This window comes from Ruditapes philippinarum, unplaced genomic scaffold (assembly GCF_026571515.1).
Source record: "Ruditapes philippinarum isolate M1 unplaced genomic scaffold, ASM2657151v2 ctg5698_1_1_1_1, whole genome shotgun sequence".
NCBI classification, from domain to species: domain Eukaryota; kingdom Metazoa; phylum Mollusca; class Bivalvia; order Venerida; family Veneridae; genus Ruditapes; species Ruditapes philippinarum.
The window spans coordinates 61,735-88,690 of NW_026854547.1; the positions used below are offsets into that span (position 1 = coordinate 61,735).

At 31.1% G+C, this 26,956-nt stretch overlaps 2 protein-coding genes across 2 annotated transcripts; one reads left to right on the plus strand and one right to left on the minus strand.

Moving 5' to 3' along the window:
* The first annotated feature begins 103 nt into the window (after positions 1-103).
* LOC132740431 (distal membrane-arm assembly complex protein 2-like) lies at positions 104-19,467 on the plus strand. Its single transcript, XM_060728337.1, has 6 exons — positions 104-189; positions 3,365-3,521; positions 3,982-4,036; positions 15,752-15,972; positions 17,467-17,629; positions 18,133-19,467. The coding sequence occupies exons 1-6, from the start codon at positions 172-174 to the stop codon at positions 18,518-18,520; spliced, it is 1,002 nt and encodes a 333-aa protein (XP_060584320.1). The 5' UTR covers positions 104-171; the 3' UTR covers positions 18,521-19,467.
* Positions 19,468-19,608: 141 nt separating this feature from the next.
* On the minus strand, positions 19,609-22,535 carry LOC132740427 (leucine-rich repeat-containing protein 74B-like; the record flags this gene model as incomplete). Its single annotated transcript, XM_060728332.1, is given in 4 exon segments — positions 19,609-20,882; positions 21,329-21,424; positions 21,832-22,026; positions 22,450-22,535. Coding segments are annotated over 4 exon segments (863 nt in total), but the record flags the coding sequence as incomplete, so codon positions are not given.
* Positions 22,536-26,956: the final 4,421 nt, after the last annotated feature.

Genomic DNA, 26,956 nt, shown 5'->3' on the forward strand with positions numbered 1-26,956 from the left:
ATATCATTGACAACTTAAAATGTATGTTACAATGATGATTTCCATCACAAATATAAACTTGTATTTTATTTTTAAAGAAAATTACTGAACTGCTGTTACAATATTTCTTTGATATAAACAATATTATAAAGTTCAAGGTCACTAACCACTACCAAAAGCAAAATAGTGGAAATGGCACTGGCCCATCAGGTATAAAAGATCATGAAACAGTTATCCATATTTACCCCCCTTTTATCCCTTGTAAAACCTATGTCATGCATTTTCCCTCAAAAATACCCCTAAACTTTAGAACCCCTTCCCAAGGTTTAGACGGTTCACCCCCCTGACATTTCACCCCAAAGTCATTTTTTGGAGGCACTTCACTCCCCAAACACTTGACCAAGCTTTTATGAAATCTGACTGACACAAATTACAGTCCAGTTCGGCCTGATGTCAAGATCACATTTTCTTTCTTTATTTCATATTTTTTAAATGTTGCATCTTCTATTGCCTTTAGCTGCAAGTGACTCGATGGGCGACATGTACATTAGGGATTAGGGCTGTCATTGATAGAAATTTTTGTATCGATATAAAGAAGGGTAAATATCGATGATACAAATTTGGATATGGGAACAAATTTGGATATGCAAACACACTGGAATAAATTATTCAAAATGTCTAGTTTTGTTTGTTACACATGTATGCATGGTTTTAAAAAAATATACAGTAAAACCAGATGAAACCCTCTTGTTATTTATAATCCTGAAAAAATTTTACAACTAAGAATTATTTATAACTCACGGGAACTGAACTCACCGTCTGTCAGACACAGACCCATGTTTTCTGACGTTTCTGTCAATATGTGACCTTATATTTGTGGTATTGCCTCTGTATGGCATAATTAGATGGCAAACTTTACAAAGTAATTTCAACTCCAAATTTTTCCCATAAATCGCTCTTTTTTTAACCTTTTCAAACAAACTCGGCAATTTCTGACGTACATGTAGCTGCCATGTTGCTGTGCAAAGTTCAAAGCCTGCTGATTATTAATTATCATTGTCGTCTACAGATTTAGGACTCTAAATTTATCGCACCATACATGCCATTTATTGCCAGAATTTTCAATTTCTAAATTTGGTAATTTTTGACCTGATGTCATTAGATTTGACGCATTAGCTAACAATGTAAACATTAATGGCTGCTGTTTTGCTTTAGGTTGGAGATTAAAATTTCAATTGCAAATGACAAACTTGGAATTTAATTTGAAATGTTCTTATATTTTATTCATTGCTATTTGACACTTAATTCTGTTGGAATGATTAAATCGATTTTCAAAATTTTGCATCGATATCGACCCTTGAGAATCGGTGATACATCAATATCGCGATTTCTGATGACGGCCCTAGTAGGGATCACTTCTACATTGTCTGTCACAAAACTTATCTGGAATACTCCTCAAAAACTACTGGTGCAATTCATCCAAACTACCAGAATATTCAGTACAATGTCAGGTTATGCATATCATCAGCATTTTTTGGTTCAATGATTTTTGTCATAGTTATGGGCTTTTAATAATTTTTATTTTTAAAGTTTGTCCGGACTAGTCCTCTTATACCACTAATGCAATTTCTATAAAACTTTACAGGATTGATTCATCATTGGTAGCTTACCGGTAAATACTTACGCACATTCCACAGGTTTTCCACTTGAATGATTTTTGGCTGAGTTATGGTCCTTGAATAAACAGTTTTTGTTTTTTGTGTTGCCAGCCATACAGAAGCTTGTCAGGACTACTTCTAAGAAACTGCTGGTGCAATTTCATCCATACTTTACAGGAATGATCAGTACTATGTCTAGTTGTTCATATTATTGGTATTTTAAGGTTCAATGGTTTTGTCAGAGTTATGGCCCTTGAATGATTTTTAAAAAAAAATTTAGGACCTCTGCTCTTATAATACAAATGAAATTTTACAGAATTGATAGGTGCCCCAAGTACCTGCATAAGTTATATTAAATGGGTTTTAAGGTTGAATAATTTGAGTTATAGCCCTTGAATAAAAAATGTGTTTTGCCATGTTAATGATTTTTGTGTTTCCTGCTACACAGTAGCTGAAAAATGTGAATGGCTATCATGAGGCAACACATGAGCTCTTGTTCTTATGGCAGATGTCTTTTGTATCTGGTAGGAACATAAATTGAGAAATCCTCTGCCTTTGGAAGGATTTAGGGATCAGTTTAGTCAAGGTCACCAGTATTAAAACTAGATTTATACACTTTTGCCAATACAGCCTTTATTTATTAATCAATATGATATCTTTCACATTTGGTAAAAAGATAACTTCATGGTCTCCTTCCTTTGGATTGAATTAGGTGTCAGTGAGTCAAGGTCAGGGGTGCCAAAATAGATTTGTAAACATTTACTTAATCTTTTTGCTTCATCTAACAGCCTTTATCTATTGATGATACTTTTAATATTCAGAAGGAGCATACCTTGGAAGATCCAGTGTTGGGAGTCACAAATTCAAGGTCACATGTGCTAACAATAGGTTTTTTACACATTTTCTTATACAGTCTTTGAATTTTTTTTACCAATTTCTCATATTTAAAAGAAATATACCATAGCTGGTCCTTAAAGTTTGAGTGGAATTTGGTGTCACTGGGTTCAAGGTCAAGGTCATGCATTTATATATATTTGATATATTTTTATTTGTAAGTTGATATTTTTTCAACTTCATCAATTACCGGTAGTAGTAACATGCCAACTTACATTTTTCACAATACTATAGCAAAACATCATGACTGTACAATTTTTTGTCCATAACCAGTAAGCCTTTTTTGAAAAATTGTTACAAGTATCTGCACCAGGGGCATTTTTTGTTTACCAAACATGTTTTTGTTTTTTGTTCTTGTTTTTTTTTGTCAACTTAATTTAGTTCTGCTAAAACTTATATACTTGTATGATTTAGACATTGAACCATGTCTTACTAAATGTGAAAGATAAATATTGTGACCTGTTTGCAAAAGCACATTTGCTTCAGTTTTTAATTTACAAAATGTGAAGAAGGGTTGCATCTATCCAAGTGTCTGTGATTGAGTGTACTACATGTACATGTATTTATCAATGAAGCCAATTAAGAATTAGTGCAACAGTTAATGAATCAATCACAGCTTTATAAAATAGTGCTGTGGTTAATACAAACATTCATGTAGAATTCAAAACTGCTAGATTATTGATGATTCACAGCTTTATATAACTGTGGGCTAAGTATGATGATCTGAATAACTAAAATACAGACCTACATCATTAAACATGTATTATCGGTTATTTTAGTTCTCTTCTTTGTGGGTGAAATTAAGATTCCTTATACATGTCAATCTGTTGTAGGTATTTTCACGATGTATTCAAGGTCAGAGGTTACTTTTGTGTTCCACACATATAAATACAGTTGCACAAAAACGTGGGATTTTCTACAAGAAGAAAATTATTTGGACTGAAAACACTCCCAAATGGCTCTTTCATGAATACAAGTTTACCTTACAAGGTTTGTTTTCTTTTATCTTTTCTTGTTTTTGATTTATTAAAACTTTTTTTCTTCTAAATATTTTATGCATGTACATGTATTTTACCTGAATTGTTTCATCTTATTACACAGTGCCTGGGGCTGTTGAGGATTTTTTTAAAACTGTCTCTCATTTGATAAAACTATCCAGCTAACATATGGAATCTTGATGATTTTACTGAGGTGACTGAAATAATACAGTATCTCTGAGGGACATCTTATCTCTTCCACTGTCAGTAAGACTTGAAAGTTCCTATATGACTTTTACATTGTTATAAAGAAGTGACTTAAAAACATATAACAAAATAAAACAACCGAAACATTTTTATGCCAGGATAAGACTATCAATCAAAACAAGATGTTTTTACTAAGAAATTACAATCAGTAGCCTGAGGTCAATCATATTAGCATAAAAATCTGACATTGTTATGTATTATTTCAGAACTAAAGTCCTTCGTCAAAAAGAATCAGCTTGTTGATATTAAAGAAGAACAGAAGTAAGTTTTTTGCTCGACTATTTGAAGTAAAGGGAGAACTGTTGTATTCACCGTGGCATTGGTGTCAAACTGTGGTTAAGTTTTTTGCATGCAAGTTGGTGTCAACAAAACTACTGAAGCAAAAATGTTTATCGAGCCTCTTGTTTTACTATCAAGCACTGAGTGTAGTTGAGCATGCTGCCCTACCGACAGCTCTTGTAAAGGAATTTTTGACCTGAATAATTCAGGCTGAATTGGTTTTTGATACAGAAGAATGGCAGGTGCGGACAAGAATGTTACAAAAAAACATAATATTAATATCAATTTACAATACAAGTTTTTCCATAAAGGCACTATTTCTAAATTGTATAGAGCAACATAAGGTATTTCAGAACATTTAAGTTAATATTAAGTTTTTCTAGCGATCATGTTTTTACAAACACATAAATACATGTAGACATAGTGAAACCATGAATCTGCTTTATAAATGGTGATATGTTAAAGACAAATAAAGATTGCATATATAAAACATAATAAACAACCGTTATGAATAATAATGGGTTCGATCCCCGGGAGATACTTTGGTAGTTTAGCATGGAGAAAGGTAGTCTAGTACTGGTGTAACTCTCCAGGAACGATAGTTAGGAAATTACCCGCCTATATGACTGAAATACTGTTGGGAAAAGGCGTAAAAATGAAACAAACAAACAAAACAAAACATGTGTAATAAGGGGCGTACTTGGATGATTGTTATGTAAAGGACTTCAAACCACTTGCCTCTCACCACTGTATGTTTGAGCGTCTTCGGATTCTTTATTTGAGAAAGCTATCAAGTTAACTTACAGAACGTTGGTGGTTCTACACAGATGCCTGTTTGTGCCTGTAATAATATACAGGGGAGCACCTGAGGTCTTTCTCCACCGGTAAAGCTGGACAGCCGCTGTATGACCTATACTGTGTTGGTGCGATGTTAAACCCAACAAAAAACAATGTATTATCATGGGTGTCTATTTATCCCTAACATTATGTTTCTTTGTAAAAAAATTTATAAAGTTTTCATACATGTTATTCAAGCACAGTAGCTGTACAATTAATCCAAAGGGGTCACAAAGTTCATAAGATGATATTTTACAAATGTTATAAAATTTGACAATAAGCTAAGGTAGTAACAGTCAATATTTTATAGTTTTAGAATATTCAGTGGCTACCTCTCCTCCTTTCAGCTTTTATATTGCTATCTATTACATAACATAGCAGGTAAATTATGTCATATGCATTTATGATAACCATTTATAATAGGCATATGTGTACAAACTTTTTGGTGAGTACATGCATTTATTAAGAGAGGTGAAATAAAGATTTCATCCATACTACATGTAAATACGGTAAAGATTTTTTATATGATATAGATATTACTTATTTTTCATTTATAATTATAATGAAATATGCTTGCACCTACATGTACATTGTTTTCAGTATTGAAAGTGCTTTTATATGTTAACAATTGATGTATGTTTTGTTTATGTTAAATGTATGTTTTAGTGCCCGTCTACACCTATCCAAGTCTTGAATGTGTTGTAAAGTTGGATTCCACTTACAACAGCTTACATAATTATTATATAATATTGCATAATATTACTCAAGAAGTTTAACATGTATAATCTTAAGGAATATTTTTCAAGAAATATTTAGGGTTTAAACTTTAACTTAGATTTAAGTTTATTTTAAAGTTTAATCATATTGAATATTGTATTGTTTTACAGACATTTCATTCTTATCATTCATTAGTTTAATGTTGATTATAGTTTGTAGAACTTATTGATACACTCATTAACAGTAACTTAGCATGGCATAAGACTCTTTATATACAACATATAGAGAATGGTTCTACTTTTACTTATATTATCCTTAAACTTTAAAGTGAGATACAAGTTACTGATTTAGCATTATATATGTTTGTAAATATGTTTAGTTTCTTATTAGTATTTTGATTATTTTGATTACTTTGTGTTACTTAGTCATTATTATCATCTTTTATAGAAAATGTCAATATTGTTTCATGTTAAACTTTTCCATGAATCATAATCTATTTTAGACTAGTTATGTAAAGGGGGCAGGGGACATATTCGAATGATGGCCCCGGTCAAATTTTTTAATAACTCAGACATGGTGTTTTGAAGGTACTGATAACTTCTGATATTTCTCTGTCATTGTAATTCTTTCTTGTTTGTGTGTAGGAAATGAGATATATTTTTGGGTTTTTACCCGAAACTAAGCATTTTGGTAGCTTTGTATGTATTTCTGACTCTCCGAATGGAGGTGAAAAAGTTAAAAATCAAGCTTTGACAGTTGGCGCCAAACAAGTAAGAAATTTCAGATAAATTTTGTGAAAAATCTAAACGTATGACAGACACTTTATTTGTCATTTCTGAAAATGCCATAGCTTGCACTGCATGTTACTGATATTTTTAAAGGAATCGGGCGGATTCTGGAGTATGCTGCACCTTCATGAAGATTGCCTATATTGGTATATTTTAGGTGTGATTTTGGCTGGGTGGGGGTAAATATAAATTGCTGTCAGTCATTTTTTGAAGGAGCAATGCATGCAAACTATTATTTTCTTCAATGTATGTCATATATCATTGAATAATGCTGTGCAACTGGTTATCTGCCTGTGAAACAGATTTTGAAATATTTGGAATTGTGTTTTCTGGTCACACTGAAATACAAAATTTTTCATTTTTAGGTCCCCTGCCCCTTAAGGAAATTTTCAAATTTATAAAATGTGTTGGAATTGACCCAAATGTGCCCATAAACATTCCTTCTACATTTGTTAGTCAAAATTTGAAGTGACTGGTAGGATTTATCAAGTTATGTAGAGTAAGTAGACTGTCAAGTCAAGGGAGGTAATAAAAATTTGGAATTTTGGCAAACACTGTACTTCACAGAATGTGCAAATTTATCCAGATTTAACAGTTTTATATTGTGCAAATTGACATAATAATGCATAATTGAGCACTTTTAATTGTTACAAAGGTACATAATGTCATATAAGTCAACAGTGGTATCTTTACTGCACTTTTAGGTGTATGCAAGAATGAATGGGGTCTGGTTTCCTGTGAAATTCATTTTGGGACATTAATTGTGGCTGTTATATTGTTTTTCTTGCTATAATCTCCTTCCAAAAGACTTTAAATACTCTGAAAATACTTTATGGTATTTAAATAAAGGTGGAATACAGAAAAATAACCATCTCACAGGTTCCTGGCACTTGATATTAAGTAAATCATATAACAGGCATGGTCATTGTACTAGTTACTTCCCCTGAAATAGGGTCTTTTTTAAATATTTGATTAAATACAAAGTAACCGCAGTATTCACTTTTCGAAGTTAACGTTTTAATGCGAAATACTCCATATTTTAAGAAAATAAAAGGAAACGCTTTAATGCGAATCACATAAAAAATCTTAAGGGGGCAGGGGACATATTCGAATGATGGCCCCGGTCAAATTTTTTAATAACTCAGACATGGTGTTTTGAAGGTACTGATAACTTCTGATATTTCTCTGTCATTGTAATTCTTTCTTGTTTGTGTGTAGGAAATGAGATATATTTTTGGGTTTTTACCCGAAACTAAGCATTTTGGTAGCTTTGTATGTATTTCTGACACTCCGAATGGAGGTGAAAAAGTTAAAAATCAAGCTTTGACAGTTGGCGCCAAACAAGTAAGAAATTTCAGATAAATTTTGTGAAAAATCTAAACGTATGACAGACACTTTATTTGTCATTTCTGAAAATGCCATAGCTTGCACTGCGTGTTACTGATATTTTTAAAGGAATCGGGCGGATTCTGGAGTATGCTGCACCTTCATGAAGATTGCCTATATTGGTATATTTTAGGTGTGATTTTGGCTGGGTGGGGGTAAATATAAATTGCTGTCAGTCATTTTTTGAAGGAGCAATGCATGCAAACTATTATTTTCTTCAATGTATGTCATATATCATTGAATAATGCTGTGCAACTGGTTATCTGCCTGTGAAACAGATTTTGAAATATTTGGAATTGTGTTTCTGGTCACACTGAAATACAAAATTTTTCATTTTTAGGTCCCCTGCCCCCTAAAGAACTGATAAGCCTAGAGCATTTGTTAAGTAAATTCTGGTTGGCTGTAATTTGACCAATCAGATAAGTTGTTACATACAGTGCCACCTGTAGGTAGATGCTAGCTCCCTCTGGGATTCAGAAATACATTTATACAAGCATCTCAGACAATTTTGTCATTCTGCTGCTAATTTTTGGAAAAGTAACATCTCTAAAAGCTCTCTAAGGTTAATCAATTATTTAATTTATTTTAGGCACTTTGGCATTTAAATGAACCTTAGAGATTATCTAAAATTCACTGAAATATTTTTGTTAAATTTGTAAGTAATATAAGTAATTATTTTTGACAGAATTAATTTAGATTAATTAATATCTTTTCTTTGTTTTAAGTGGCAGCCATCTTGAATTATTAGATCTTTATTTTGTTCATATAGATTAAAACAGGGCTTGCTACTCTTCAGATTTATGAGTCTAACAGCACAGAATCATTAAGGTTATTTTTCATACTTTTCATTTATAACAGTTTAAACAACTTTCAACTGGTTTAAATCTTTTATTCACTAGTTTATTTTTATTCTCATATTTTTGGTTAATTACAGACAGTTTATATTAAAGTACATTTTGTCAACTTCTTAGTTTTAAGTAACTTTTAGTTAAGTGTAAATAAAAGCTTAGTTCATTAAAAATTTGGTTGATTTAAATTTATTCAACATTTGTGTTTTATTTCCCTTTGCATTTAAAGGGTGGTGTCATCCTGACGATTAAATTTATTCCATTAAAGAGTACTCCTGAGCAAACTAAGAACATTAAAAAGTAAATATTAGGTAATAGGTAACTAAATTCTATTTATAGAAAACAAAGGCTTAACAATTTTCAACACCACAACAATGGTGCCAAGTGGGATAGAGGCCTGCTTCTATTTTTAGAAACCACTTATTAACCATAAATTTTTTCATCACCACAACAATGGTGTCAGAAGTGGGATAGTTTTGAAAATAAGTAAATTTTCTCAACTCAGGTGTACAGTATTTTTAATAAGTAAATTTTTGTACTTTTGAAAATAAAGATTTTTGTCAAAGTAAATTTTTGAATACAAAATCAATTAATAGCAATAAAGTAAAGTCAATTATCAGTAAACACTCTTAACCTATCTTTTCTTCTTTCAACTGTTACTGGGTGATCTGTTCTCTTTCAACTGATAGGGGCAGCCTGAAGGTTGAAGCTTGTCACAAGCCTGAACAGCTAACTTAGTTTCAGTTATTTTCATATAAGGTAGGACGGTAAATACATTGACATCCTTCCGGCTATACATTGCGGCAGTCCGGCAAGCTGGATGTTATATGGGTTAATCGTTCTATTAGTAATACACTAATAGGTGATTATATATTTCTGGCTATACTGCTCTGGCAGCTGGAAGCACAAGCGTGTCATATATGATCCTAGAGTTGTAAAATTCTTTTCTATCTTCCAGCCAGGCCTATTTAACCTCTTTAATTTTGTATAAAGGCCAATTCCCAAAGAGTCCCTTACCCAGAAATATAAATCACAAGTACAGAGATCAATAGCAACCAAAGTTATTGATTTATGAAGTACATAGTCATTTCCAACTAATTACAACTTTATTTTCAGCGTCCGACAGTGCCTATCTCACAAACACACATTTTAGGCAATATAGTGTGTATAATCAGAAAGCTTTCGATCTATCTTTATAATATAAATTCTAAATTTTTATTTTAAAAGGCACTACACTTGGCATACCACTATTTGTCTGTACATTGGCTCCGAAATAAAAGATTATCAAAATTTGTCCGTATATTGGCTCCATATTATAAAGAAAGAAGATTCCTTCATATTGTCAAACCTCCTCAAATTGTCACAGAAGAGTCAGCCTCAGACATGGCCAGCTACTAGACATGCAAACATTACACCGAGATGGAACCGCTATCCAGAACCCTACAAACCAATGTTGGCATCAACACATCAGAAGAAGATGTCTACTTCTATGGTTATTCTCCTCCACAAGCTCCACTTCAATACGCAACTTCATACCAGAGATACAACTACTACCGTGATGACCATTACACAACATCCAGACAACAGCCGCCACCTTCTTCACATCACAACGACACAGTCAGGGAAGTCCTGTATCTTCGAGAAGAAGTCAAATCGTTAGAAAAACGACTTCAAGAACTCCAGAAATCACAAAGCAGAACCAGAGAAAATGACCGATCCTGCTATTCTTTGCCAGTCAACACGTCAACATTAAATAGATTGGCCCCACATCATATGCCAGTAAGACAACTGCAGCACCAACATCATGAAGTATATTCTAGAAACTTCCGTCAAGAACCTGGGGACAGCCACAAAGAAAATCCTCATGACTTGAATTCAAACAGATTTATTACAGAAGAGCAGTTTCACCAATTCGCATCTGAATTCATACAATCACTGATGAAAGATGAATACACATGGGGTGATGACAACTACAAAGATGAAGATACTATAAGAAATAAATATTTCCAGCATAATGCAAATTTCACTTCAAACTGCCGAGAAGACTGCTGCCTTCCTTCCAGAAGTCAAACTTATCTAGAACCTGACAACAAAGTCATAAAAGACAACCAACTACTGAATCATTTAAACTTCATGGGACTGATTCTGCAGGCCAAGAGTCAGTCCAAACAGTAACTCAAAACTACAAGAAGATGGCCGATGACAAACCAGATGACGAACTACAGTTGGCATCAGCTACTACAAAGCCATTAACAGAAGAAGACTTTATTGCTACCCAGGGTAACAACTTAACGCCTTACCCAGATCTGATGCCAAAGAAATCAAAACGACGACCCTTCAATGCCAATTACACACCAACTGAAGACATCACCGACACAAACAGCAGACCAAAAGATGCAATATTTCATTGGACAGTCTGCATGGCTACTGTTTACGATAACCTTTCAGTAGTCACATACGATAAAATACCAACAGGTGATGATGATGATGCCAATACCAATACTGGACCACAAGGAGATGACAAACAAATACCCGGCAAAGACTATAAACCACAAGAAGATGCCACATATCAATCAGATGACCATTACCACAGACCAGATGCTTGCTTGTATCCGAGAATAGAAAAGAAAATCGGTAACTATTCAAATCGCGACTGCGTTAAACTGAGCAAACACGAGTTTGTTCATAGACTGACAAATATTATTCAAAACAAGTATAAAAACATTTAGGTTGATAGAAAAGATGCCACCTTTTATTAAGTTTCCCGTTCCAATTTATATCAAATTGATAAGAAAGTAATTTAAGTTTAAGTTACACTGTCATACCATACCATGTTTTTTTTTGTTATGTTGAGAAAAAGACTTTTGTATACATATAAGATATTGATATGTTGAGTTGAACTTTTGTTACAATAATTGATATTGTGTTATTATTTGTTAACTTTTTTGTTAAGTACAAGTTTTTCTGTTTGAGTTTTATGAGGCTGCTTTAGGTGTCTTAGTGAATGTTTTTTGTGCTCGTTACATAGAATTTAAGTTTCTATGGGCTTGATGTTTTGAAACATCAAAAATTTTTGAGTTTTAGAGATTTTCTATAGGATTTAAGATCTATAGGCGTCTGGTGATATGTTTCACAGACATTTTTTGTTCACTTAAGTAATGATCCTAAAGTAAGCGTTTGCTTACCATAGATGTGCATAGCTCCATCGCAGCTAGGTCTAACACATATGCTTTTTGTGATTTTTTCACAGTGGTGTGAAACTTTGATTTATTTAAAAGTTAATATGTATTTTTACATATCATTAGACTAACAAGATTTAAGTTGGATATCATATATTTTTGTTGTATGAGATAGACCTGTTTTACTTATGGTATAATTGTTAATCATTTTGATACTACTTTATTAATGATACAGTATTGTTAATCATCTGTCAAAGCTATATTTCTTATGATTGTATTTTAACATGGTGGTGTAACTGATTCTTTAAGAAAACTTTTGGCAGAAACAAATTTAAAGTTCAAATCTATTATTGATTCTATTAAAAGGTGATGTTCTTTTCTGAAAGTGTTTTGTGTAGAAAAAGATAAAGAAAATTAGCGTAAAGTGTTATATGAATAGTGATAAAGTGTTTTATGAATAGTGATAAAGAAAATCTGAATTGTAGAATAAAGTGTTGATTTAAGTGAAATGAATAACGCGCAAAGTGAAACAAATCAACAGATCGCACATCTGAGTAAATAGAAATTAAATCGAGCATCTGAGAAACATTACCAAATCGTGCATCTGAGAGACAAATAATGATATCGCGCAACATGTAAATAACTGTGCATAGACATTGGGCGCAATGAACATTTAAGGTGGTTGTGCCATCATGCACTTATATAAAACATAATTGTTATCGCGCATAAGTATCAAATCCCATAATTGTGACAAAACCTAGTGCAAAGACATTGGGCACAGTATGAACATTTCAGGTGGCTGTGCCAGCACACTAGTAACCCCGAACATGACAAAAAAAAGAAAACCCGATGATGACAGAAAGAAGAAATAACATTTGTAAAATTGTTATCATGTTATAATATAGTAATAACACTTCTTTCATTCCAGGACAAGACATTTTAATTATTATATTCTCATTTTGTATTTACATGATGCATAGATTTTATTGATAAGATATTTCTATTTCCATGTAATATGAGATAAATAATATTTCACATTGACTGCATGCTTGTACATTTTTGTAAATATGTTCTTTATTCATTCTTTAAGTAGATTTGTTAGTTTATTGTTTTATACTTTATAGTTTCATCCATATATTATATTGACATGGACATTTTTGATAAGATAATATGCTATTTCTTTGAGGTATCTTAATGATACAGTTTAAGTTCAAGTTTTATCTTGGAAAAAATTTATTGCTTATTGCAATAAATTTTTTCTTTTTCCAAAACCGGTGTATTGTTGTAAAGTTGGATTCCACTTACAACAGCTTACATAATTATTATATAATATTGCATAATATTACTCAAGAAGTTTAACATGTATAATCTTAAGGAATATTTTTCAAGAAATATTTAGGGTTTAAACTTTAACTTAGATTTAAGTTTATTTTAAAGTTTAATCATATTGAATATTGTATTGTTTTACAGACATTTCATTCTTATCATTCATTAGTTTAATGTTGATTATAGTTTGTAGAACTTATTGATACACTCATTAACAGTAACTTAGCATGGCATAAGACTCTTTATATACAACATATAGAGAATGGTTCTACTTTTACTTATATTATCCTTAAACTTTAAAGTGAGATACAAGTTACTGATTTAGCATTATATATGTTTGTAAATATGTTTAGTTTCTTATTAGTATTTTGATTATTTTGATTACTTTGTGTTACTTAGTCATTATTATCATCTTTTATAGAAAATGTCAATATTGTTTCATGTTAAACTTTTCCATGAATCATAATCTATTTTAGACTAGTTATGTAAAGAACTGATAAGCCTAGAGCATTTGTTAAGTAAATTCTGGTTGGCTGTAATTTGACCAATCAGATAAGTTGTTACATACAGTGCCACCTGTAGGTAGATGCTAGCTCCCTCTGGGATTCAGAAATACATTTATACAAGCATCTCAGACAATTTTGTCATTCTGCTGCTAATTTTTGGAAAAGTAACATCTCTAAAAGCTCTCTAAGGTTAATCAATTATTTAATTTATTTTAGGCACTTTGGCATTTAAATGAACCTTAGAGATTATCTAAATTCACTGAAATATTTTTGTTAAATTTGTAAGTAATATAAGTAATTATTTTTGACAGAATTAATTTAGATTAATTAATATCTTTTCTTTGTTTTAAGTGGCAGCCATCTTGAATTATTAGATCTTTATTTTTGTTCATATAGATTAAAACAGGGCTTGCTACTATTCAGATTTATTAGTTTAACAGCACAGAATCATTAAGGTTATTTTTCATACTTTCATTTATAACAGTTTAAACAACTTTCAACTGGTTTAAATCTTTTATTCACTAGTTTATTTTTATTCTCATATTTTTGGTTAATTACAGACAGTTTATATTAAAGTACATTTTGTCAACTTCTTTAGTTTTAAGTAACTTTTAGTTAAGTGTAAATAAAAGCTTAGTTCATTAAAAATTTGGTTGATTTAAATTTATTCAACATTTGTGTTTTATTTCCCTTTGCATTTAAAGGGTGGTGTCATCCTGACGATTAAATTTATTCCATTAAAGAGTACTCCTGAGCAAACTAAGAACATTAAAAAGTAAATATTAGGTAATAGGTAACTAAATTCTATTTATAGAAAACAAAGGCTTAACAATTTTCAACACCACAACAATGGTGCCAAGTGGGATAGAGGCCTGCTTCTATTTTTAGAAACCACTTATTAACCATAAATTTTTTCATCACCACAACAAATGCAAGTATCATATTCTCTTGTATTGGATAGTGTAGACACCCTACTTGAATGAGTTTTAAAGAGAAATTATGTGACATTCAAGAAGATAATTCCTTGCAAGAAAATTAGAACAGGTTCTATTTTTCTACAAGTTTTTGGCTGTCAAGACACTGATAACACCGGTTTGACACAAAACATGTGCCCCGAAGGTGTGATAGTGTTGTTTTTTTTATTATTTTCTGACTTTTTTGTTACTGATTCAGTGTTCATGATCTGTAAATTTTAGTAAATGTATAAAATATCTTGGTCAGAGGATCATATCAATAAACTGATACACAGAAGAGCAAAAAAAAAAGTTTTTCAAGTAGTCAAAATGGATTTTAAATGATCTTGTTCATTTAGTGAATAACTTTCATCAAATAAAGAATTTGCATCAATTTATCAGCTCAAAAAATATTTTTCTCACATTTTCCATTATTTTAAAAGAATGTACACATTTCAATTTCATTTACTCCATTGTTTTTAGCTAATTGCATCATTTTCCCGCTTTTTTATTCACATATTTTACAGAAACATGATAGCATTGCAAAGACAAAGGTATAAATCCTGGGCAATCTTAATTAGACATTCCAGTAAAAATTGTGCCTGATTAAATATTGAAAGGGCCATTTATTTAGCTTATCTAAATGTGACATGTAAGAAACTTGAATAGGTGTAGACACGGCCTAAGATAAAGAAAACAAAGTTCATTTCAAGCACATCGATCCAAGTTAACCAGATATTACATAGGTGGCTGTTTAATTTCTGCTGAAAATCTGAAGGTAGTCTTACTTTAATATTTTCCCGCCAAAGAAATTCGAACATCGGCCAATATAGTAATAAATCATTCATTTCCGGAATGTTATTTTTCACAATCTTAGGTACTCAATAATTTTTAACCATTTATAACCTGAATTTAGTCCATAGTGATAATGGATGAGTGATTGTAAATAATCTAATGCCCAAGATTTTGAAAAAAGCTTTGCTACGATATTGGCCGATGTTAGAATTTTTTGGCAGGACAGCATTACAGTAAGACTACCTTAAACTGACAACTCCAAATTAAGACAAAGACCAGGGTGCCTCCCATAATCAGCTCAGAAAGAGAAGTACTATATGAGGAATGTCACATAAAAGTGAAGTTGTATATTTTTCATGCAGATATGATGAAGTTAAAGTGGCACAGGCAGGAAAAGACCTAGCAGCTGCACATATGTTCCTAAAACTTGGTGGAAAGGTGAAATTTGTAGATGATGATGTATGGTATCAGAAGTTTGAGCATCAACCATCACCATTACCTACAACATATGAAGAGGGCTATAAAGTGGAGGCTGTTGATGTATCTAATATAGTTTTCCTGCATGAAGGTCTACAATATTTTTGTAAGTGTCTAGTAATAGAACTGTAGCATTTTAAGCTCAGAGATGATCTTTCATGATACATGATGTCTGATGTCCATCATGCGTCATCTGCTGTTATAAAACAATTTTTTATGCAACATTTCTTCCTAAACCATATGATAGATTTTGACTTCACAACAATGTTCCTTGGTTGACCCTTTACAAAAGTTCTTTAAATGGTCACAATCTGGTGTACTAGTTGGTCACAGTAGCTATTAATTAATTTTGAAAAAAAAAATCTTTAAAAACCTTCTCCTTTGTAAGTTCAATGTCCAGTGTTAAGAGATTTGTAGTGGATTTTTTATAGTAGACCTCTGTAAAAGTTTGAATGGTACAATTATTGATGAGATGAGATCTGGCAACCTAAAGCTGTATTGAAAAATTATGACCATTTCTAACAATGAATCACAGGTGAGTCATCTAGGACCATCATAGCTCTCCTGTTAAATAATGTACATGACATTTTGTATACTTCAAGAATTCTAAATTTCCTACGAGAAAAAAATTGTGCTTGAGAAACATAAATTGATAAGGATTCCATTTCTTGCCATTTGTAAATTTATGCAAAACCAGATTGGTGCAAAATGATATCATCATGAATTTACAGATCATTGAGTCAGTCTTGTTTGGTGGATAAGTGAGATGGAATGCTTCCTGACTAATTATAATTGTGTTGATATATTTAAAATTGCAATAAAAATGTTTTTAAAACTTGTTATCGGGCTTTAGTTAATTAGTTGATTAGGATGCCGTCTAAATACAACCGATTAATCAAAAGAAAAGGAAGAGTTGAGCTGTCATGGTAGTCTGGTTGAGGCTGCTTGTATAAGTAACTTCCTTGTAAGAATAGTGGCCAGCTTTTGAGTTTATGCTTCTTGGTATTTTGTTGTTATTTCATTGCAGATGATACTAGTTATGTAGTTATGTAGCATATTTACAATTTTGTCACATGTACTGCTATTTCATATGCACCAGTGAGTAATTGTAGAGATTTTTTGTGTGAAAACAGTGGAATATGGGGGCAAAGACACATTTCTAGTTTAAAATGTATATTTATTTAAAAAATTGTTTACTCATCTGAAGTCATGTCACCTTAACAATACAATTGTTGTTTTATTTATGCTACATGTACCTGAAAGCATTAAATAAACAATGTTTGTAGCACCTTGGCTTGTTGATGGATATGTAGATATTTTGTATGTAGGTACTCTCTGGTGTGAGTTCGATCCCCAGGAGGTGCTTTGGTAGTTTAGCACAGAGGAAGGTAGTCTAGTACTGGTGTAAATCTCCAGGAATGATGGTTAGGAAACTACCCGCCTGTATGATTGAAATACTGTTGGGAAAAGGCGTAAAATGAAACAAAGAAACAGTATGTAGTTACTTCTGCAAGGACCTCTAGCATTTGAGATTTGTGGGAATAACGGTTAAATACCCTGAAAATAGATTTTTGTAGTTGTTATTTCTTTTTTTTTTCAGATGAACTGGAGCATGTTAAATTTATTCGGTTATCAAAGAGTAAATATGTGGATGATTGGTACATAGAAACGATTATACAGACCTGTCCTAATTTAGAGGCTTTAGATATCAGTGATTGTCCTCAAATAACAGATAATGGCCTTGAGATTCTCTATAGATTAAAGTAAGTGAACGTTTTGTTTCAGTTTACAAATGCACATTGTTTAAATAAACTGTGCATGTGCTTAGGGTGACGTTACTTCTGCCAGTATGAGTGAAGTTATATAAATTCATATGATACTATAAGAAAATAATTACATATGAAATTACGTTAATTTTGACGAAAAATTAATTTATTAAGGTAAACCATTTAAGATGTGATAGAATATGCAAGAAGAAATATCATGTCATTGGTCGAACCATTAACATTTATCACTTTAATTAATTACATGTTAATCAACCGTGGGTATTTGATGATGTTGCTGGTATACTAATGGATGTTCTGCTACACATGACAGATATCATCATCCTTTAGCTTATATCTGATACAATACATTCTTCTATATCATAGTCTTAGAGAAAATTTAAATAAATTGTTGATATCATGTACATTTACATTGTATATTTAACTTATATTACAAACTGACGTAAACCTATCATTAACTATGAACATTTTATGAATTTCAGAAATCTGAAAGTTGTCAACATTACAAACTGTCATAAGATTAAATGCAGTGAGGCAATATGTGCTCAACTGTATGATCAGCTACCAGATCTGAATGTTATCGGACTTGATTCTTTAACTAATGTGACAGGAAGTGTCGATTTACTTGAATATGAAATGAACACAAGTAGATACATGTCCTGGGGATCCTTTTTAAACCAGAAACTTGGTCTCAACAATGAAATAAACATTGATGATTTCATGGTGTCACAGATGAAAAAGTTAGGAATAGAAATTGACAGTGATAAAGACAATGCAAATGCAGGAAAAAAGGATGTTACTGAAGCACATAAAGATAGCCATGTTGAATCAGATCTTAAACATTCTACAGTAGGTTCTGTAAATACTTAGAATCAGGATTTCAAGTCTTATATTGGTAGTTATCAATAAGATAAGTAAGATTGTAGCAGTAATTTGTACTTTTACATGTGAAATTATGACCCGGTGGTTCTTTATGGAAAATTACAACTGTAAGAATTGCTTTCAGATTAACAACATGAATTGGCTTTGTTCATGATGAAATTATGCATTTATTTTTTCGATCAGCTTTTTGAAAGGAAAAAATCTGGCATGCACATTTTGATTTCAGTTCTGAAGACATTCTGTTATGATGAAGATTACCGATATCTCACAGTGCAGTACATTAATTATTGAAATATATTTTAACTGTAGCCAAACTTTTAGATGAGTTGTATTTGTAATTAATAATTGGAAATTACAACAGAAACATGTTAACTGCAAGCACAGAAACATCAACTCATGTATACATGTTAACAGGTGAAAAATATCTGCTATTTTGTGATGTTGTACTTTGTTAAGAACATCAGAAATCATTTAATGGTTTTAATTGTTGATACCTTTAAAAAGATTTGGAACTAGTAATAAAATTTGTTTTTGTTATGCGAAGAATCAAATAGTTTTTCATTCCTGCCCATCAGCTTTTATATTTTCACTTGTTTCTATGATGCTTATGAAATTAGAACATCTTTTTACACTCAAAAAAATCTCTACAATGCACTTTGGTAATATTATTAATGTAATAAGTTTTTTTCTGCATATCTGCATTACTTTTTTATAGTTACTCAGATGGCCTAGTATATTTTATGTATTTCTTAATAACATTTAGACATAGAAAACATATAATTATAAATGGGTCATCTGAACATTCTTGCTTAGTGTTAAAGAATAAGATATATATTTATTAAATTCAGATTTTGACACTATAGAAATTGCATTCAAGACCATCCAATGGATAATCCTGTGATTGCGATATGAGAAATAAAGAGTTTGAACTGTTATTTGAACTTATTGTCTTTCTTTGTTACAACATAAAAATATCCAAGAGCAGTTTAAAAACAGTTACACCATAACTGTTGAAATTGGCCACTATTTATATTATATTGATGGGAATATACATGTAAACCAGTAGTCATTTTCAATTGTATATTTTTAATTAGAAATCTAATCATTAGATTAGTTATTTTAATTTCATGTTAAAATCTTATAAACATTACAAATAGGCACATTCTTAACAAATACTGGAGTATCAGTATAAAATATATATCCAGTCCAATTGATGTAAAACGAATGGAATGACACCAGTTTATGCCTATATCAATATATGATACCAGTTTATTTGTCTCTACCAATGAATATAATAAATGATATCAGTTTATGTCTCTACCAATGAATGATACATGTATCAGTTAAAAACTATACCAATGCATGACACAAATTTATGTCTATAAATGAATGACACTATCCTGCAATTCAAAACTGGAACTAATACAGTATGAATCCCCTGTTTTACATATTACACCGTTCAATGATTTGGTTTGTTTCGTATTATGCTCCATGTAAACAACACTGTTTAACATCCACAATACACTTACATTTTCAAAATACAACTCTTAGCATATTGTAAATGCATGTTGTATAAAAGATAAAAGTATGATATCTAATTTACTGTAACGTATAAATAGTTAAATTTATCATTTTTATCTGTTTGACTTATGTACTTAGAACATCATCTTGCAGTTCTTTAAGGACCATTAGAAAACACTGGTCTACACACATCGTCTGTAGAAGGAACAAAATGGTCATTGGCTTGTTGATAACAATCAAAAGATGATACTTATATTTTTTTGTCAAAATATTTTGTTATATTGTGTACTTAGAACATATAATAATTGACCAATAATATTGATGTAACATTTACATTATTTAACTATATATCCGGTGTAAGAGTTCCGGCACTTCCTCTATCATCAGCTAGAGGTTTCTGGACCTTATTCTCTGGTTCAGGTTTACCAGTTACAGCTTCTACTTCATCATCAAGTTTCTTTTCATCAAAGTCAATACCTTCTTCATCACCCTTTTCTTCCCCTTTCTCCAACTTTGTTTCACCACTATCATCAGTTCTTTTCTCATTTTCATCTCCCTTATTGTTTCCTTCCATTTCATCATTGTCGTTTTCAGTGTTTTTATCCATTTCCTCAACAACGTATGTTTTACCTTTTTCACTTTTGTCAATTTCACTAAATCCTGGCGTTGTTCCGCTGTATTCTGTGAGATCTTGGTCAGGATTTTCAGGGACGGGCATCATGTCCCTGTCCAGATAAACATTCTGTATTCTACCGTGTATCACTTTAACATCTTTCACATCTTGCAGTTCTTTAAGGACCATTAGAAAACACTGGTCTACACACATCGTCTGTGGAAGGAACAAAATGGTCATTGGCTTGTTGATAACAATCAAAAGATGATACTTTTTTTGTCTAAATATTTTGTTATATTGTGTGCAAAATTTTACATTTATCTCCATATATTAACAAATCTTTAAATGTGACTATGTACATTGCACTGATGATTTGTATCTGTACCCTGTATTGGATAATGACGTACATACATTAAAAGTAGACCACAGGACATTGCAAAGCCTATACTTTAAAGTACTGTGTGATTTAAAATGACCTGAATTCGGAAAGTACAGTCATGTTTTGAGTTTTAACAGAGATGTAGATGCTATCTATGTCTCTGGTTTGACAAGAAGTTATATCTCCCTTCATTATTTAAAATCATTTGCCATTACTTACAATAAGTAAAGTGAAAAGTCAAAGTTTGAAACTGTAACTTATAACCTAAAATAATGCTACATACCCCGAAGTCCAATACTTGAATGGATGACGTCTCTAAGGCAAGTACAACTCTCAATATTTCCATTGCAGGAAGAGCGTTAAAAAGGTTTTCTCCTATCTGAAATTTACGCTGACAGGTATTAACGTATACAGATGATACGTCAATAATTTTAATGTGGTGATATGGTTAATTATTTTAACTACGGACCAAATTGGTTCGATCCCGTCTATTTAATGCGAAGAAGCTATCTAGCGAGTTTACGGTTCATCGACAGTAGTTCTCTAATGTCCAACCCATATAATGTACGGAGGGCCTTCCTGGAATTGTCCAAGTACAGCTTTGAAATTGCCATACGACTGTTACATTTACCGTGTGGTATAAATAATAATTAAAATATGAACTTGATATACAAAAAGTGAGCTGCTCCCAAAGTAATTATAATACATTGTACTGAGAAATGCTTAAATAACAACGTTATAACATAAGACATAAGGTGCCAAACAAGTAAATATGTTTTGTTATACCCGCAGAATTTGCAGAGTGTCGTTTTGTGCCATTTGTTTGGTGAATAATTTTAAATCAAGTTCGGTGATCCGGTTCTTGGACATGTCAAGTTCAAGTAAGGTCCGGTTTGTTGCAAGAGCCACGCCCATAAAAGCTGTACCTTCTGTGCCAAAACCGTTAAAACTAACATTCAACTTCTTTAATCCTACGTTTTCCTTAAACAAAACAGTAAAACAAATTAATATAGTTAGTTTAAACACATGATCATTAAAAAAATAAAACACACGAATATATAAAAAAAGAGATGTTGCATTTTTCATGAGCATTTGCAATTAGTTTAATGACCATATTCAATTTCATGTATTTTGTTTCTTTTGTGTTGAGAAATACCTCTTTTTAAGAATTTCAATACTGCTGTTTTATGCTGTACTAACATACTAAAGTGAGGTTCAACGAACATTGAGAAAAAACATTGCTTGAATGTTTAAATAAGGGCGTATAGTATGGGACTATTGATAAAAAGAACGCTAGAAGGTTGTATTTAGGACGTATAGTTTCGGTCCAATTACCTTAATTGGTTCGATCAGTATGCTTAAAACAAATGTGAAGTACTACAAAGAAGTTGTTTTTGTTCTAACCTTTACACCTTGAGCAAAATCTGCAGCACCTTTCTTCCTTATATGATTCCAACTAACATCTAGTCTTTCAAGAATGTCATTTGAAGCTGAAATTACGGAAAAAAAGAATCTAGACTTAATTAACACAGTCAAACAACAAAATATCAACTACTGAACACATTTGTAATAATAACAGAGCTTAATGTAAACTTATCTAGTCATTCTTGTCTGTGTATTAATTTTGAGCTTTAAGTTAACTTTTAGACTTAATTAACACAGTCAAACAACAAAATATCAACTACTGAACACATTCGTAATAATAACAGAGCTTAATGTAAACTTATCTAGTCATTCTTGTCTGTGTATTAATTTTGAGCTTTAAGTTAACTTTTAGACTTAATTAACACAGTCAAACAACAAAATATCAACTACTGAACACATTCGTAATAATAACAGAGCTTAATGTAAACTTATCTAGTCATTCTTGTATGTGTATTAATTTTGAGCTTTAAGTTAACTTTTAGACTTAATTAACACAGTCAAACAACAAAATATCAACTACTGAACACATTTGTAATAATAACAGAGCTTAATGTAAACTTATCTAGGTAATTCTTGTCTGTGTATTAATTTGAGCTTTAGTTACTTTTAGACTTAATTAACACAGTCAAACAACAAATTCAACTACTGAACACACTTCGTAATAATAACAGATTTGAGCTTAATGTAAACTTTATCTAGTTACCACCCAAGACAATAAGTTTTTGACAAATCTGTGTATTAATTTTCGAAGCTTTAAGTTGAAACTTAGCTCAAAATTATACAACAGTAATCAAACAAGCAGAATATGTAAACTACTGATCTAGGTCGTAATAGTTTTACTTAGAGTCTCTAATGTTAAGGTACTTATTTATGTCGGGAATCTTGTTCTGTAGTATCGATATTTTGAGCTTCTTAGTTTAGACTTAGACTTAATTCAAACACAGTCTCTGCAAGAACAACATTAATATCAACTACTGAAAGCACATTTCGAAATACATTAGTAACAGAGACTGTGGAACTGTAAACTTAGACATCATAAAGTCTAAATCACTACTATGACTAGAGTACATGTGTGATTAATTCATGTAAGCAGTCCTCATGTACAGTGATGAACTTATAGACTGTAATTACACAACGTCAATGTACACAAATGTCAAGCTACTGACAACAACATTGCGTATAATTCAACTTAATGTAGATATCTAGCTCATTCCTGTCTGGTATTATTTGAAGCTTTTGAAGTTAAACTCACTCTAGACTTAATAACACAGTCAAAACAAAAAACAACACTGGAACACATCGTAATAAGTCATACATGAGCTTAATGTAAATCTTATCTATAGTCAGCTCCTGATAAATGTGTATTAATTCTGTGAGCTTTTATTAAGCTTCTTAGTACTTAATTAACCACAGACTAAACAAAAAATATCAAACTTAACTGAAGCCATTCGTTAATAATAAAAGTTAATGCTAAATATACTATACTGTATCTAGTTCATGGCGGTCTTGTAATGGTGTATTTAATTTTGAGCTTTAAGTGATAACTTTTAGATCTGTATTTAAACGCAGATCAAACACTAAAAATTCAAAATACTGAACCAACATTGGCGTAACTAATAACAACAGAGCTTAAATTTAATTACTATTATACTAGTTCATACGGTCAAGTTGTACTCGTGTATTCCTAGTGTTAGCTTTAAGTTACTTTAGGACTTAATACACAGCGAAACAACAAAAAACAACCAACGAACAACAACACTTCGGTTGAATAAAACAGAGCGCTACTGTTATCTAGTCATTGTCAATTGTCTGGCTGTATTAGATTGAGCTTAAACGTATAACTTTTAAACTTAATCGAACACAGTCAAACAACAATATACAACAATGAGACACATTTCTGTGGAATATTATAGAAAAGAGCTGGGTACTGTGAAACTTATTATATCCGTCGATATGGGTTCTCTGTCATGTGTCATACAGGGAATTTTGAGCTTAAAGTTTAACTTTCCATGAGACTAGTTAACCACAGTCAAAAACCAAATAATCAAGACTTTAACTAATGTAAACATTCGTCCCCAAATAATAAACTGCAAAAGCAGAACTAGCAATGTACTTTAAATGTAGTTCTAGAATCAATTAGTCTTCGTGTTTTCTTGTATTAATTGCTGAGCACTAAATATTGAGGAGGTTTAATCTTTTAGACTTCATTTAACAACTAGTTCAGAGACTAACAAAATATCTAGGGGACTACTCGAACACTTTAGTTAAAATAAAAAAAGACAAAAGATAATAAATCTTAATCTAGTTCATGCTTCTTCAAAGTACTGTTTAATATATCTTCATGAGCTTTAACCCCAGATTGAAACTTTTACGCACTTTAAATTATACACAGTCATTTACACAATTAATAACGTATCAACTATTGGGAGACACAATTCCGTAAACATAGATATAATCAAGAGCATGTAATGTTAAGAGTCTTAGTCTAGTCTATTCTTGTCTGTGTATTAATTTTTGAGCTTTAAGTTAACTTTTAGACTTAATTAAACACAGTCAAACAACAAAATATCAACTACTGAAACACATTCGTAATAATAACAGAGCTTAATGTAAACTTATCTAGTCATTCTTGTCTGTGTATTAATTTCTGAGCTTTAAGTTAAACTTTTAGACTTAATTAACACAGTCAAACACAAAATATCAACTACTGAACACTTTCGTAATAATAACAGAGTTAATGCTTAAACTTATCTATGTATTCTTGTATGTGTATTATTTTGAGCTTTAAGTTAACTTTTAGACTTAATTAACACAGTCAAACAACAAAATATACAACTACTGAACACAATTCGTAATAATAACAGAGCTTAATGTAAACTTAAATCTAGTCATTCTTGTCTGTGTATATGAATGTTTGAGCTTTAAGTTAACTTTTAGACTTAATTAACACAGTCAAACAACAAAGATAACAACAACTGAACCATTCGTTAATAATACAGAGCTTAATGTAAACTTATCTAGTCATTCTGTCTGTGTATTAATTTTGAGCTTTAAGTTAACTTTAGACTTAATTAACACAGTCAAAACAACAAAAATATCAACTACTGAACACAATTCGTAATAATAACAGAGCTTAATGTAAACTTATCTAGTCATTCTTGTCTGTGTAATATTAATTTTTGAGCTTTAAGTTAACTTTTAGACTTAATTAACACAGTCAAACAAAAAATATCAACTAACTGAACACATTTCGTAATAATAACAGAGCTTAATTGTAAACTTATCTAGTCATTCTTGTATGTGTATTAATTTTGAGCTTTTAAGTTAACTTTAGACTTAATTAACACAGTCAAACAAAAAAATATCAACTACTGAACACATTCGTAATAATAACAGAGCTTAATGTAAACTTATCTAGTCATTCTTGTCTGTGTATTAATTTTGAGCTTTAAGTTAACTTTTAGACTAATTAACACAGTCAAACAACAAAATAAGTACAACAAACTGAACACAATTCGTAATATATGAACAGAGCTTAATGTAAACTTATCTAGTCATTCTTGTCTGTGTATTAATATTTGAGCTTTAAGTTAACTTTTAGACTTAATTAACACAGTCAAACAACAAATATCAACTACTGAACACATTCGTAATAATAACAGAGCTTAATGTAAACTTATCTAGTCATTCTTGTCTGTGTATTTATTTTGAGCTTTAGTTAACTTTTAGACTTAAATTAACACAGTCAAACAACAAAATTCAACATACTGAACACATTCGTATAATAATAACAGAGCTTAATTTAAACTTATCTAGTCATTCTTGTATGTGTATTTAATTTTGAGCTTTAAGTTAACTTTTTAGACTTAATTAACACAGTCAAACAACAAAATATCAACTACTGAACACATTCGTAATAATAACAGAGCTTAATGTAAACTTAATCTAGTCATTCTTGTATGTGTATTAATTTTGAGCTTTAAGTTAACTTTTAGACTTAATTAACACAGTCAAACAAAAAATATCAACTACTGAACACATTCGTAATAATAACAGAGCTTAATGTAAACTTATCTAGTCATTCTTGTCTGAGTATTATGTTTTGAGCTTTAAGTTATCTTTTAGACTTAATTAACACAGTCAAACAACAAATAATCAACTACTGGAACACATTCGTAATAATAACAGAGCTTAATGTAAACTTATCTAGTCATTCTTGTCTGTGTATTAATTTTGAGCTTTAAGTTAACTTTTAAACTTAATTAACACAGTCAAACAACAAAATCAACTACTGAACACATTCGTAATAATAACAGAGCTTAATGTAAACTTATCTAGTCATTCTTGTTTGTGTATTAATTTTGAGCTTTAAGTTAACTTTTAGACTTAATTAACACAGTCAAACAAAAAATATCAACTACTGAACACATTCGTAATAATCAACAGAGCTTAATGTAAACTTATCTAGTCATTCTTGTATGTGTAT